General features: G+C 52.4%; 1 protein-coding gene across 4 annotated transcripts in view; it reads right to left on the reverse strand.

Annotated features, from left to right (window-relative positions):
* Positions 1–13,783, reverse strand: part of PTPRH (protein tyrosine phosphatase receptor type H) — a 32,356-nt gene extending 18,573 nt beyond the window's left edge. For 2 of the 4 annotated variants that reach the window (XM_050771669.1, XM_050771665.1), the window contains exons 1-8: positions 13,660–13,783; positions 12,265–12,298; positions 11,797–12,054; positions 9,817–10,083; positions 7,939–8,205; positions 5,472–5,738; positions 2,758–3,024; positions 990–1,259 (exon numbers count right to left, since the gene is read on the reverse strand). In XM_050771669.1, the coding sequence (XP_050627626.1) occupies positions 990–1,259; positions 2,758–3,024; positions 5,472–5,738; positions 7,939–8,205; positions 9,817–10,083; positions 11,797–12,054; positions 12,265–12,298; positions 13,660–13,710 (1,681 nt within the window). In that variant the 5' untranslated portion in view covers positions 13,711–13,783. The remainder of the gene's footprint in view (positions 1–989; positions 1,260–2,757; positions 3,025–5,471; positions 5,739–7,938; positions 8,206–9,816; positions 10,084–11,796; positions 12,055–12,264; positions 12,299–13,659) is intronic. The other 2 variants (XM_050771667.1, XM_050771666.1) reach the window with 2 other exon arrangements.
* Between the last annotated feature and the right edge of the window lie 1,378 nt (positions 13,784–15,161).

A 15,161-nucleotide genomic window follows, 5' to 3' on the forward strand; every position in this document is an offset into this window, starting at 1 on the left:
AAATGCACACCAATCTCACCCACTGAAACTACAACTCCCATGATGCCACAGACTCTCTGTATCGCTGCAGCTTATGAAGTCATGGCTCCATGGTGTGATGGGATTTGTAGTCCACCACCTCTCAGGGCCCTTGAGATCTGATCTCTGTATTTTCTTTTCCACAGGAACCCCAGGTAGGGTGCCTTCTCACTCTAGACACACCACCTTTCTAGAGGGAGCTGACAAATTTCATCTTTTTAGCCCAAATGACCAAGGATTGAAGAGTTCCAGGTTCAGGCTAGGCATGGTGGCTCACTCCTATAATCTCAGTGCCTAGGGAGGCCAAGGCAGGAAGATCACTTGAGCCCAAGAGTTTGAGACCAACTTGGGCAACATAATGAGACCCTGTCTCTACAAAAAATAATGTTTTAAATGAGCTGGGCATGGTGGCTCACGCTTGTGGTCCCAGCTACTCAGGAGGTTGAGATGGGAGGATCACTTGAGCCCAGGAGGTCGAGGCTGCAGTGAGCCATGATCACACCACTGCACTCCAGCCTGGGCAGCAGAGCAAGACCCTGTCTCAAAAAAGAAAAAAAAGAATGAAGCTAGTCTCCAGAGTGATTTTGAATTTTCTCATGAGTGGGACCCAGTGTGCCTAGGCTGAGAGATGAGGGCCTCTTGGTTCATCTAATTCCCTGGGACCAGCTGTTGGCTATTGTCCAGCTGGTGCCTGTCAGCTCCTGAGAGGTGGTCCTGGACAACTGAGGGCTCTCCCTGACCCCAAAGAGCCCATTTCCGAAAGGGAGAAGAAACAGGTCCCATAGCTTGGAAAGCCCTGTCTGCTAAGAAATGACACCCACTAGGAACGGGGCCTATAGGTTTAAGCTCCGGCCGGTGAGGCTGGAGGAGCCCATGGGAACTCTTCGTCTCCCAAGGAGCTCCCAAAGTCCCTTCACATTCTCCCTTCCCCCATCCTAATAGAGTTGTATTGAGAACTGAGTGTGTCTTACCAGTGGCTGCAGTGAGGGTGCTGTTATAGCCTCTGACCTCATTCCTCTCGGCCCAGACGGTGAGGTGGTACAGGAGGCCAGCTTCCAGTTCCTTTAGGATGAGTTCAGTATCTGAGGTGTTTTGGGTCCTGGGGTCAGTCATGCCCTCCCCAATCCATGAGACCCAGTAGGTGTAGGAAGCCTGGCCTGGGCCCTGGGGAGCTGTCCAGCGCAACGTGATAGAGCTGTTGGTCCCGTCCTGCCTGCTGAGGCTTCTCACTGCGTTGGGGACTGGGAGAGGGAGCAGAGTCAGGATTTCCACGTCCCCTAGTCCCCAAGAGTTCAGAACACAGTGATATGCCCTGTCCTTGTGCAGCCCAGCTCATTAAGAAATATTCCTGGCAGGGCACGGTGGCTCAGGCCTGTAATCTCAGCACTTTGGGAAGCTAAACCTGGAGGACTGCCTGAGCCTGGGAATTTGAGACCAGCCTGAGCAACATAGTGAGACCCTAGCTCTACTGAAAATTAAAACAAATTAGCTGGGCACAGTAGCACATGCCTGTAGTCCCAGCTACTAGGGAGGCTGAGGTGGGAGGATCGCTTGAGCTTGGGAGGTTCAGGCTACCGTGAGCTATGACTGTGCCTCTGCACTCCAGCCTGGGAGACAGAGCAGGATCATCGAGAGAGAGAGAGAGAGAGAGAGAGAGAGAGAGAGAGAGAGAGAGAGAAAGAGAGACCAGGCGCAGTGACTCTCGCCTGTAATCCCAACAATTTGGGAGGCCAAGGTGGGTGGATCACTTGAGGCCAGGAATTCAAGACAAGTCTGGGCAACATGGCAAAACCCTGTTTCTACTAAAAATATACAAATTAGCTGGGTGTGGTGGTGCGTGCCTGTAGTCACAGCTACTTGGAAGGCAGAGGCGGGCGAATTGCTTGAGCCCAGGAGGCTGAGTTGCGGTGAGCTGAGATTGTGCCATTGTACTCCAGCCTGGGTAACAGAGAAATCCTGTCTCAAAAAAAAAAGAGGAAAGAAAGAAAAAGAAAAGAAGGAAGGAAGGAAGGAAGGAAGAGGGAGAGAGAGAGAGAGAGAGAGAGAGAAAGAGAAGAAAAAAGAAAGAAAAAAAAAAAAAGAAAGAAAGAAAGAAAGAAAGAAAGAAAGAAAGAAAGAAAGAAAGAAAGAAAGAAAGAAAGAAAGAAAGAAAGAGAAAGAAAGAAAGAGAAAGGAAGGAAGGAGGGAAAGGAGGAAGAAAGGAAGGCAGGGAGGGAGGGAAGAAGGAAGGAAGAAAGAAAAGAGAAAGAGAGAAAGAAAGAAGAAGAAAGGAAGGAAGGAAGGAAAAAATAAAGAAAGAAAGAAAAAGAAAGAAAGAAAGAAAGAAAAAGAAAGAAAGAAAGAAAGAAAGAAAGAAAGAAAGAAAGAAAGAAAGAAAGAAAGAAAGAAAGAAAGAAAGAAAGAAAGAAAGAAAAGGAAGGAAGGAAGGAAGGAAGGAAGGAAGGAAAGAAAGGAAAGAAAGAAAGAGAAAGGGGAAGGGGAAGAAAGAAAAGGCCTGTGCCCCCGAAGCCCCACGCTCAGCGGCAGGAGACGTCTGCACGGGCTGTCTTCTTCTTCAGGGCAGAGCCAGCTCCCAGCTGTGATTACATCTACCTGTGAACTTGGAGAGGGGGGTGTCTGAGCTCAGTGAGGCTGAAGAGCCTACGGACTACAGAGCCAGAGCCCAGAGGAGGTGCCACGCCGCTGCTGCTGGTTCTGAATCTCTCGCCAAAACAGGGAGTGGGCACTGGGGGTTCTTACCTGTGGAGATGCTGAGATTCTGCCTGGAGCCACGTGCTCCATTTTTTTCTGCCCATACAGAGAATGTGTACAAGGTTCCGGGTTCGAGTCCCTCAGCTGTCACACTGGCCTTTGCTGTGTTTCGGGTCTCAGTTCCACCACCGTCTGCAGTGTACTCTACCCCGTAGGTGTAGTCCTGAGGGTCTGGGCCACTGGGGACGTCCCAGCTCAGGGTGATGGAGCTGTTGGTCTGAGTCTCCATATGGACATTTGTCACTGGGTTGGGGGCTGAGAAATTAGGAAGAAGATCCTATGTGGGCAGACATACAGAACAAAACGGGGCAAGAGTGGGCCCCTCACTGCCCTCCATGGTCTTAGCTCTTGTTCAACTACTGGTGCCAGCGGACGCAGGGTGTATGTTCTAGACCGTGTGTCTCAAACTTTAATGTGTCGGGCGCAGTGGCTCGCGCCTGTAATCCTAGCACTTTGGGAGGCTGAGGCAAGCGGATCACCTGAGGTCAGGAGTTCAAGACCAGCCCGGGCAACATGGTCAACGGGGTTTAGTAGAAACGCTGTCTTGGCCGGGCGCAGTGGTTCACGCCTGTAATCCCAGCACTTTGGGAGGCCGAGGCGGGTGGATCACCTGAGGTCGGGAGTTCGAGACCAACCTGGTCAACATGGTGAAACCCCTTCTCTACTAAAAATACAAACATTAGCCAGGCGTGGTGGTGGGCACCTGTAATCCCAGTGACTCGGGAGGCTGAGGCAGGAGAATCGCTTGAACCCAGGAGGCAGAGATTGCAGTGAGCCGAGATCGCACCATTGCACTCCAGCCTGGGGGACAAGAGTGAGACTTCATCTCAAAAAAAAAAAAAAAAAAAAAAAAAAAAAAAAGCAACGCTGTCTCTACTAAAAATACAAAAGTTAGCCACGCATGGTGTGGCGTGTGCCTGTAATTCCAGCTACTCGGGAAGCTGAGGCATGAGAATCGCTTGAACCCAGGAGGCAGAGGTTGCAGTGAGCTGAGATTGCACCACTGCACTCCAGCCTGGGCAACAGAGCAAGACTCTATCTCAAAAAAAAAAAAAAAAAAAAAAAAAAAAAAAAAGAAAAGAAAAGAAAAGAAAAGAAAAACAGGAAAGAAAAGAAAAAAAGAAAAAACTTTAATGTGTGCACATCTCACGGGGGATCTCGTTGAATGCGGGTTCTGAGCAGTAGGTCTGGGGTGGCGCCGACTCATTTCCAGTCAGCTCCCTGTAACACTGATGCAGCTCACACGTGGGTCATAATTTGAGTAGCACTATAGCCTCCATATGTGTGTCCCCTTCCACAAATCCATAAGCTGAAACCTAATCTCCAATGGAATAGCATTAAGAGGTCGGGCCCTTGCAAGATTATATCATAAGGTGAAGCCTTTATGCCTGGAGTCACTGCCTAAGAGAGGCCCCATGGCCCAGCACAATTGCTCACACCTGTAATCTCAGCAATTTGGGGGGTGGAGGTTGGGAGACTGCTTGAGGCCAGGAGTTAGAGACCAGCCTGGACCACATAGCAAGACCTCATCTCTAAAAAAAATAAATTAGTCAGGCGTGGTGGCCCACGTCTGTAGTCCCTGCTGCTTGGGAGGCTGAGGTGGGCGGATGGCTTCAGCCCAGGAATTTCAGGCTGCAGTGAGCTACGATCCTGCCACTGCACTCCAGCCTGGGTGACAAAGCGAGACTCCGGCTTTAAAAAAAAAATAAAAAAATAAGAGAGAATCAAGGGAGCTTTGTGTGGTGGTGAAGATGGCCTCTGACTTTCCAATATGGTAGGCATTAGCACAGTGGAGGATGAAGGGGGAACTGGGAGCCCCTCAACAGGCCTTTTGAGCACACGAAATGTGAAACTGAATTTGCAATTTCTTTTTTTTTTTTTTTTTTTTTTTTTTTTTTTTGAGACGGAGTCTCGCTCTGTCGCCCAGGCTGGAGTGCAGTGGCCAGATCTCAGCTCACTGCAATCTCCGCCTCCCGGGTTCCCGCCATTCTCCTGCCTCAGCCTCCCGAGTAGCTGGGACCACAGGCGCCGCCACCTCGCCCGGCTAATTTTTTGTGTTTTTAGTAGAGACGGGGTTTCGCCGTGTTAGCCAGGATGGTCTCGATCTCCCGACCTTGTGATCCGCCCGTCTCGGCCTCCCAAAGTGCTGGGATTACAGGCTTGAGCCACCGCGCCCGGCCTGAATTTGCAATTTCATGCAACTTTAATGACTTTAAATTTAATAGCCACGTGTGGCTAGTGGCTACCATATTGGACAATGGAGGTGTAGACACAGGGAGCTGACCACATCAGGGTCATGGAGCTGGCGATCTGAGTTTCCAGCCTCAATATGTGACACAGTTGGGAACTAGAAGAAGAGTCAGAGGGTCAGAGTGTCCCCACTCACAGTATCTCATTCCTTGAAAGCTCAGGTAACATGCCTTGGCCCCTACACATTCCTGTCGGTGCAGGAAGATGCTCCTGGGCATTATGGTCCACATTCTAGAGAGTTCTAGACACAGACCGGCCCCAGCTTCACAGCTGGAGGTACCATGGACATTCATTCCTTCTTCATCTCTTGAGCTGAGACTGCCCCAGATGTGGACGTGGGTACCTGGCTCAATGTGGCCCAGAGGGACTACGGACTGGACAATCGGCCCTGTTCTCCTGCCTACCGTCCCTTAAACAAATAAGAGATCAAACAAATGGCGACTGCCTCTCACCTGTGGTGGCATTTCCAGTCTCCCGGGAGCTGTTGATTCCATTCTTCTCCACCCACACGGAAAACGCGTACAAAGAACCGGGTTCAAGTCCATCCACGGTGATGTTGGTGTCTGTTGTGCTTCCAGTCTCGCTTCTGCCACCGTCTCTGGTGTACTCAACCCAGTAGGTGGAGTTCTGTGGGTCTGGGCCCTCGGGGGCCTCCCAGGTCAGGGCGAGGGAGCTGTTGGTCTGAGCCTCCACTGTCAGGTTTCTCACTGGGTTGGGAGCTGAAAACCAGCACAGGAGGGGAAATGAGTTGTCGTTTCTGGCCCTCGAACTTTCCGGCCCTTCCTTAACCACTGGATCCAGCAGGTGGAGGCAGGGAGGCCCAGCTCTGCACCGTCCAGTGTGGCAGCCACGAGTTCCATGTGAGTGTTGAGCACTCGTGATGTGGCTTTTGCGAAATGAGATGAGCCATTAGTGTGAGATCCACACCGGCTTTTGAAGAGCTGGTGTCAAATTAAGAATGTCAACTATCTCATTGATCCTTTTTATATATTTTTTATTTTTGTGGGTATATTCGGTGTATATATTTAATGATCCTTTTTATATTGATTACATGTCAAAATGATAATATTTTGTATCTGCTGGGCGTGGTGACTCACACCTCTAATCCCCGCACGTTGGGAGGCCAAGGCAGGTGGATCACCTGAGGTCAGGAGTTGGAGACCAGCCTGGCCAACATGGCAAAACCCTGTCTCTACTAAAAATACAAAAGTTAGCCGGGCATGGTGGCATGTGCCTGTAGTCCCAGCTACTCGGGATGCTGAGGCAGGAGAATTGCTTGAACCCAGGAGGTGGAGGTTGCAGTGAGTCAAGATCACACCACTGCATTTCAGGCTGGGAAACAGAGACTCCGTCTCAAGAAAAAAAAAATGTGTCTGATCGACTACATAAAATGTCTCATAGTAATTTAGTTTATTTGTTTCTCCTTCCTTTCTTCCTTCCTTCCTTCCTTCCTTCCTTCCTTCTCTCCCTCCGTCCCTCCCTCCTTCCTTCCTTCCTTCCTTCTCTCCCCCCGTCCCCCTCCCTCCTCCTTCCTTCCTTCCTTCCTTCTCTCCCTCCGTCCCTCCCTCCTTCCTTCCTTCCTTCCTTCCTTCCTTCCTTCCTTCCTTCCTTCTCTCCCTCCGTCCCTCCCTCCTTCCTTCCTTCCTTCCTTCTCTCCCTCCGTCCCTCCTCCTTCCTTCCTTCCTTCCTTCCTTCCTTCTCTCCCTCCGTCCCTCCCTCCTTCCTTCCTTCCTTCTCTCCCTCCGTCCCTCCCTCCTTCCTTCCTTCCTTCCTTCCTTCCTTCCTTCTCTCCCTCCGTCCCTCCCTCCTTCCTTCCTTCCTTCCTTCCTTCCTTCCTTCCTTCTCTCCCTCCGTCCCTCCCTCCTTCCTTCCTTCCTTCTCTCCCTCCGTCCCTCCCTCCTTCCTTCCTTCCTTCCTTCTCTCCCTCCGTCCCTCCCTCCTTCCTTCCTTCCTTCCTTCCTTCCTTCTCTCCCTCCGTCCCTCCCTCCTTCCTTCCTTCCTTCCTTCCTTCCTTCCTTCCTCTCTCTCCCTCCGTCCCTCCCTCCTTCCTTCCTTCCTTCCTTCTCTCCCTCCGTCCCTCCCTCCTTCCTTCCTTCCTTCTCTCCCTCCGTCCCTCCCTCCTTCCTTCCTTCCTTCCTTCCTTCCTTCCTTCCTTCCTTCCTTCCTTCCTTCCCTCCCTCCGTCCCTCCCTCCTTCCTTCCTTCCTTCTTCTTCTCTCCCTCTGTCCCTCCCTCCTTCCTTCCTTCCTTCCTTCCTCTCCTCCGTCCCTCCCTCCTTCCTTCCTTCCTTCCTTCCTTCCTTCTCTCCCCCTCCGTCCCTCCCTCCTTCCTTCCTTCCTTCCTTCCTTCTCTCCCTCCGTCCCTCCCTCCTTCCTTCCTTCCTTCCTTCTCTCCCTCCGTCCCTCCCTCCTTCCTTCCTTCCTTCTCTCCCTCCGTCCCTCCCTCCTTCCTTCCTTCCTTCCTTCCTTCCTTCCTTCCCTCCCTCCGTCCCTCCCTCCTTCCTTCCTTCCTTCCTTCCTTCTCTCCCTCCGTCCCTCCCTCCTTCCTTCCTTCCTTCCTTCTTTTTTCTTTTTTTTTTTTCAGACAGGATTTCTCTCTGTTGCCCAGGCTGGAGTGCAGTGGTCCAATCAGAGCTCACTGCAACCTCTGCCTCCTGGGGTCAAGAGATCCTCACACCTCAGCCTCCCGAGGAGATGGAACCACAGGAACACGCCACCACAGCTAATTTTTTAACTTTTTTGGAGAGACAGGCGGACTAGTTTCTTTTTACTTATTTTTATGTGGCTGATAGAAAACTGAAATTCTCATGTGTAGCTTCCACTGTGTTTCAATTGGACTAAAGAACCTGTCGCATTTTGTCAGCTCTCAACCCACCGCCTACCACTGTCCTTACAAAAGAAATACAGTGGCTGCCTCTTACCTGTGGCAGTAGTGACAGTCTCCACAGAGCTGTTTATTCCGTCTTTCTCCACCCACACAGAAAACGTATACAATGACCCGGGTTCAAGTCCATCCACGGTGACGTTGGTGTCTGTTGTGGTTCGTGTCTCGGTTCTACCACAGTCTCCAGTGCACTGAACCCAGTAGGTGGAGTTCTGTGGGTCTGGGCCATTGGGGACCTCCCAGCTCAGGGAGATGGAGCTGGTGGTCTGAGACTCCACTCTCAGGTTTCTCACTGGGCTGGGGGCTGAGAAATTAGGAAGAAAGATCTAATATGAGCAGGACTACAGAACATAATGGGGGCAGCCAGTGAGCTTTTTGTTTGTTTGTTTTTTCGAGACAGAGTCTCCGTCTGTCACCCAGGCCATAGTGCAGTGGCACGATCTCGGCTCACCACAACCTCCGCCGCCCGGGTTCAAGCAATCCTCCTGCTTTAGCCTCCCGAGTAGGTGGGACTACAGGTGTGCACCACCACATCTGGCTAATTTTTATATCTTTTCACCATGTTGGCCAGGCTGGTCTCGAACTCTGGTCCTCAAGTGATCCTCCCACCTCGGCCTCCCAAAGTGCTGGGACTATAGGCGTGAGGCAATGTGCCCGGCCAAGTGGCCATTTTTGATCATCAAACTTCCTAGTTCTCCCTCAACAGCTGGTGCCAGTAGATGCAGGGTGTATGGTCTAGACCAGTGCTTCTCATTCTTCGCTGTGTGTCCATCTCACAGGGGACCTTGTGAAAGGCAGGTTCTCACTCAGCAAGGCTAGGATGGAGCTGAGAGTCAGCATTCCCCCACACCCTTTTTTTTCCCACCAGTGTCACTTGCCAATATATTTCCAATCAGATCTCAGAAACATGGATGCCACCTACACACGGATCACGTTTTGAGTAGCAAGGACCTGAGTCAGCACTTTCTAACTGAGCTTCTTCAATGACGAAAATGTTCTCCTACCTTCAAGTACGGTAGGAGAACAGAGAAAGAAATGGAGGCTGTTCAACAGGGCTTTCTTTTTTTTTTTTTTTTTTTTCATTTTTTTTGTTTTTGTCACCCAGGCTGGAGTGCAGTGGCACCATCTCGGCTCACTGCAAGCTCCGCCTCCCAGGTTCCCGCCATTCTCCTGCCTCAGCCTCCCGAGTAGCTGGGACCACAGGCGCCGCCACCTCGCCCAGCTAATTTTTTGTATTTTTAGTAGAGACGGGGTTTCACCGTGTTAGCCAGGATGGTCTCAATCTGTTGACCTCGTGATCCACCCGCCTCGGCCTCCCAAAGTGCTGGGATTACAGGCGGGAGCCACCGCACCTGGCCTCAACAGGGCTTTCAAACATATGAAACATGAAATTGAATTTGCAGTTTCATGCAACTTCAATGAGTTTAAATCTAATAGCCACGTGTGGCTAGTGGCTACCATATTGGATAATGGAGGTGTAGACACAGGGAGCTGTCCACATCAGGGTCATGGAGCTGACGATCTGAGTTTCCAGCCTCAATATGTGACACAGTTGGGAACTAGAAGAAGAGTCAGAGGGTCAGAGTGTCCCCACTCACAGTATCTCATTCCTTGAAAGCTCAGGTAACATGCCTTGGCCCCTACACATTCCTGTCGGTGCAGGAAGATGCTCCTGGGCATTATGGTCCACATTCTAGAGAGTTCTAGACACAGACCGGCCCCAGCTTCACAGCTGGAGGTACCATGGACATTCATTCCTTCTTCATCTCCTGAGCTGAGACTGCCCCAGGATATGGACATGGGTACCTGGCTCAGTGTGGCCCAGAGGGACTATGGACTGGACAATCGGCCCTGTTCTCCTGCCTACCGTCCCTTAAACAAATAAGAGATCAAACAAATGGCGACTGCCTCTCACCTGTGGTGGCATTTCCGGTCTCCCGGGAGCTGTTGATTCCATTCTTCTCCACCCACACGGAAAACACGTACAAAGAACCGGGTTCAAGTCCATCCACGGTGATGTTGGTGTCTGTTGTGCTTCGAGTCTCGCTTCTGCCACCGTCTCTGGTGTACTCAACCCAGTAGGTGGAGTTCTGTGGGTCTGGGCCCTCGGGGGCCTCCCAGGTCAGGGCGAGGGAGCTGTTGGTCTGAGCCTCCACTGTCAGGTTTCTCACTGGGTTGGGAGCTGAAAACCAGCACCGGAGGGGAAATGAGTTGTCGTTTCTGGCCCTCGAAATTTCCGGCCCTTCCTTAACCACTGGATCCAGCAGGTGGAGGCAGGGAGGCCCAGCTCTGCACCGTCCAGTGTGGCAGCCACGAGTTCCACGTGAGTGTTGAGCACTCGTGATGTGGCTTTTGCGAAATGAGATGAGCCATTAGTGTGAGATCCACACCGGCTTTTGAAGAGTTGGTGTGAAATTAAGAATGTCAACTATCTCATTGATCCTTTGTATATCTATATTTTTTGTGGGTATGTACTCGGTGTATATATTTAATGATTTTTTTTTTTTTTTTTTTTTTTTTTTTTTGAGAGGGAGTCTCACGCTGTCACCCAGGCTGAGTGCTGTGGCCGGATCTCAGCTCACTGCAAGCTCCGCCTCCCGGGTTCCCGCCATTCTCCTGCCTCAGCCTCCCGAGTAGCTGGGACTACAGGCGCCCGCCACCTCGTCCGGCTATTTTTTTGTATTTTTTTAGTAGAGAGGGGGTTTCACCAGGTTAGCCAGGATGGTCTCGGCCTCCCAAAGTGCTGGGATTACAGGCTTGAGCCACCGCGCCCGGCCTTAATGATTCTTTTTATATTGATTACATGTCAAAGTGATAATATTTTGTATCTGCTGTGTGTGGTAACTCACACCTCTAATCCCCGCAATTTGGGAGGCCAAGGCAGGTGGATCACCTGAGGTCAGCAGTTCGAGACCAGCCTGGCCAACATGGCAAAACCCCATCTCAAGTAAAAATACAAAAGTCGGCCGGGCATGGTGGCTCAAGCCTGTAATCCCAGCACTTTGGGAGGCCAAGACGGGCGGATCACGAGGTCAGGAGATCGAGACCATCCTGGCTAACACGGTGAAACCCTGTCTCTACTAAAAAATACAAAAAACTAGCCGGGCATGGTGGCGGGCGCCTGTAGTCCCAGCTACTCGGGAGGCTGAGGCAGGAGAATGGCGAGAACCCGGGAGGCAGAGCTTGCAGTGAGCTGAGATCCGGCCACTGCACTCCAGCCTGGGCAACAGAGCAAGACTCCATCTCAAAAAAATAAAAAAATACAAAAGTCAGCCGGCCATGGTGACACGTGCCTGTAATCCCAGCTACTTGAGAGGCTGAGGCAGGAGAATCGCTTGAACCTGGGAGGCAGAGGTTGCAGTGAGTCAAGATCATGCCACTGCACTCCAACCTGGGCGACAGAGCGAGACTCTGTCTCAAAAAAAAAAAAAAAAAAAATGTATCTGATGGACTACATAAAATGTCTCATAGTAATTTAGTTTATTTGTTTCTTTCTCTTTCTTTCTTTCTTTTTTTTTTTTTTTGTTTGTTTGTTTGTTTGTTTTTGAGACAGGATTTCTCTCTGTTGCCCAGGCTGGAGTACAGTGGTCCAATCAGAGCTCACTGCAACTTCTGCCTCCCGGGCTCAAGTGATCCTCTCACCTCAGCCTCCCGAGGAGATGGAACCACAGGAACACGCCACCACAGCTAATTTTTAAATTTTTTTGGAGAGACAGGAGGACCAGTTTCTTTTTACTTATTTTTATGTGGCTGACAGAAAAATTGAAATTCTCATGTGTAGCTTCCACTGTGTTTCGATTGGACTAAAGAACCTGTCGCATTTTGTCAGCTTTCAACCACCGCCTACCACTGCCCTTACAAAAGAAATAAAAATAAAACAGCGGCTGCCTCTTACCTGTGGCAGTAGTGACAGTCCCCACAGAGCTGTTTACTCCGTCTTTCTCCACCCACACAGAACACGTACACAATGACCCGGGTTTAAGTCCATCCACGGTGACGGTGTATGTTGTGGTTCGTGTCTCGGTTCTACCACAGTCTCCAGTGCACTGAACCCGGTAGGTGGAGTTCTGTGGGTCATCGAGGACCTCCCAGCTCAGGGAGATGGAGCTGGTGGTCTGAGTCCCCACTGTCAGGTTTCTCACTGGGTTGGGGGCTGAGAATTGGGAAGGAGGGTCTGGTGAAAAGGGAACCAGGTCAGTGCCATCTCTCCCAACCCCTTGAGCTCGTGCCCCGAGTCCAGAAACAACAGCGCTCATAAGCCCTACCACGGACCACTGGGCCCCACGCGGACCCCCCAGAGGTTCATGGCAGTTGCGGTCCCACCTCTTCGAGTGGGCAGTGAGTTCAGGCAGGGGTCACTCACCGGTCGCCCTGGTCCCTGTCCAGCTGCACAGGCCCTGGAGGGAACCCAGAGAAAACGGAGTCAGCCTCTCTACCACTCCTCCACCCAGTGAGGCTGCGGGGCTGGGAGGAGCGGCTGGTCCCCCGCCCCATGAGTCACCCTTGCACGGGAGGGTGGGGCCCCCGTTAGGTTGGCTGTCACAAAGGTCACCCAAACCATCTTTCCTGGGTCGAGAAGGGGGAGCACGGCAGGGGCGGAGTCAGGGACTGGGGTTGGCTCCACCCAAGAAGGCCGAGAGATAAAATTAATGATTTCATTTCCCGAAATATATGGCCTTGAAAACCGAGGGCAGAGAGCAATGAACACACTGGGATGAGAGAAAAAAACCAAGGTTGGGGAACAGGAACCTTGGCCTGAGGGTGGAGGGCCTGGGGGCCTGGGTCTGAGGGTGGAGGGGCTGGGGGCCTGGGTCTGAGGGTGGAGGGGCTGGGGGCCTGGGTCTGAGGGTGGAGGGGCGGGGATCTGGACCCCTGGTTTGAGGGAGGAGAGGTTGGGGGCCTGGATTCCTGGGTCTGAGGGAAGAGGGGCTGGGGTCTGGACTCCTAGTCTGAGGGAGGAGGGGCTGGGGTCTGGACTCCTGGGTCTGAGGGAGGAGGGCCTGGGGTCTGGACTCCTAGTCTGAGGGAGGAGGGGCTGGGGGTCTGGACTCTTAGTCTGAGGAAGGAGGGGCTGCTCCCTGTCCGTCAGTCATTGTGAGCACAGCTGTGTGTCGCCTGAAGCCAGTGTCCCCGCAGCAAACACAACAGCGTCTAAGAGCCCAGGTGAAGCTGGTGTCCCCGCAGCAGACACAGCAGTGTCTAAGAACCCAGGTGAAGCCAGTGTCCCCGCAGCAGACATGGCAGTATCTAGGAGTCCCAGTGAAGCCGGTGTCCCCGCAGCAGACACAGCAGTGTCTAAAAACCCGGGTGAAGCCGGTGTCCCCGCAGCAGACATGGCAGTATCTACGAGTCCAGGTGAAGCCAGTGTCCCGGCCGCAGCCAACAATCTCTAAGAGCCCGGGTGAAGCCGGTGTCCCCGCAGCAGACACAGCAGTCTCTAAGAGCCCGGGTGAAGCCAGTGTCCCCGCAGCAGACACAGCAGCGTCTAAGAGCCCGGGTGAAGCCGGTGTCCCCGCAGCAGACACAGCAGCGTCTAAGAGCCCGGGTGAAGCCGGTGTCCCCGCAGCAGACACAGCAGTCTCTAAGAGCCCAGGTGTAAGACTCTCCTACAGTTTCTGCCAAGCCTGAAGCCCTCTTCCTTCTCCAGGGGATCTTTGGCACCTAATTCCTCAATATCGAGGTGCAGGGACCCAGCTCCTTCTCCCTCAGACCTGGGAGTCCCTGCCTTGGGAGCCCGCTCTGGGTGGGGAGCACTTACCAGCAGCACCAGGTTCCCCCAGACCCTGAGGCCCCCGCCAGCCCCAGCCATGCCTCCAGATACTGCTGGGGACCCAGGAGTCCCAGGCCTGGTCCTTCCACCTGCTGGACTTTATACTCAAGAATTTCCCCTTTCCCAGATCATTGGTGAAGCCAGAGGCCAGGGCGGGAAGGGGAGGAGGAGGAAGTGGAACCCAGCTCCCAGCCCTGCCCTGCTGGCCCTCACCTTCCTCCCTCACCGCTGCCTCTAGCTCTGACACTGGAGATGCCTCCGATCCTTTCTCCAGCCCCACTCCACTTTGTCCCCTGAAATCTCCCTCTGCATCCGAGGTACTGGGTGCTGCGTCCCACTGCTGCACGAACGTGGGTCGTGGGGCACAGGATGAGAGCGGGAGGTGTTGAGAGAAAGGCCAGCTGACTCCCTTGTCTCCTTGCTGGGTGATCACATATCAAGAGCAGCCTGGGGCTTAGACCTCACGCCCCTCGTCCCTGGAGCACGCTCTTCCATTCAGGCTCTGAGGCCTTTCCCCTCTCCGTCTCCCACAAGCCCCTGCAGCTCTCACAAAATGAGCCCAGCGGGCTCCCACCTGCTGGCCTTTGCCTAGACTGTCTGCCCCACCAGTCCTAGGTGCACCTGCCTACTTTCCCCCCAACAGTCTCCTACCTACTCCTCCATTAGGATTCAGCTTGGAAATGACCCACACTGGGCCCGGGGCCTTTCTAGCCCAGTCAGGACCCTGTGCGCTGTCTTCCACACCACAGATTCTTCTAATTTGCATATTCATCTGCATATTCATATTCATCATCAGATATTCATCTGACCCTGGGCAAATGACTTAAGTCCTCAGTGACTCAGATTCGTCATCTCTAAAGAATGGGCACCCTTGTAAATATGCTAAGATAAATAGATGAGTTACTACGTGGACAGTCTTGGAACAAAGCCTGGCCCGTTTTAAACACTTGATGAATCTTAGTCACGTTTATTTTTAGTTCATCCCTAGGTCACCTGTGCTCAGAAGGGGCCTGACACCCAGGGCTTTTCAAGGTGTTTTTGTTGACTTATAATTATGTGCACAGGTGAACTGCCTTAATCTCACATGTAGTCTGGAAGTTAAGAATACAAACCCCAGCCGGGCATGTTGGTGTGCGCCCAGCTACTCAGGAGGCTGAAGTGGGAAGATCACTTGAGCCCAGGAGTTTGAGACCAGCCCGGGCGATATAGCAAAACCCCATCTTTTGCAAAGAAAAACAAAAAGAAAGAAAAAAATTACCTAGGCATGGTGCACGCCTGTAGTCCCAGCTACCCGGGAGGCTGAGGTGGGAGGATCACCTGAGCCTGGGAGGTCAAGGCTGCAGTAAGCTGTGATTGTGCCACTGAACTCCAGCCTGGGTGACAGAGTGAGTCCCTGTCTCACAAAAGAAAACAGCTGGGCATGGTTACTCATGTCTGTAATTCCAGCAATTTGGGAGGCTGAGGCGAGAGGATCCCTTGAGCCCAGGAGT

This window comes from Macaca thibetana, chromosome 19 (assembly GCF_024542745.1).
Source record: "Macaca thibetana thibetana isolate TM-01 chromosome 19, ASM2454274v1, whole genome shotgun sequence".
Classification (NCBI taxonomy): Eukaryota; Metazoa; Chordata; class Mammalia; order Primates; family Cercopithecidae; genus Macaca; species Macaca thibetana.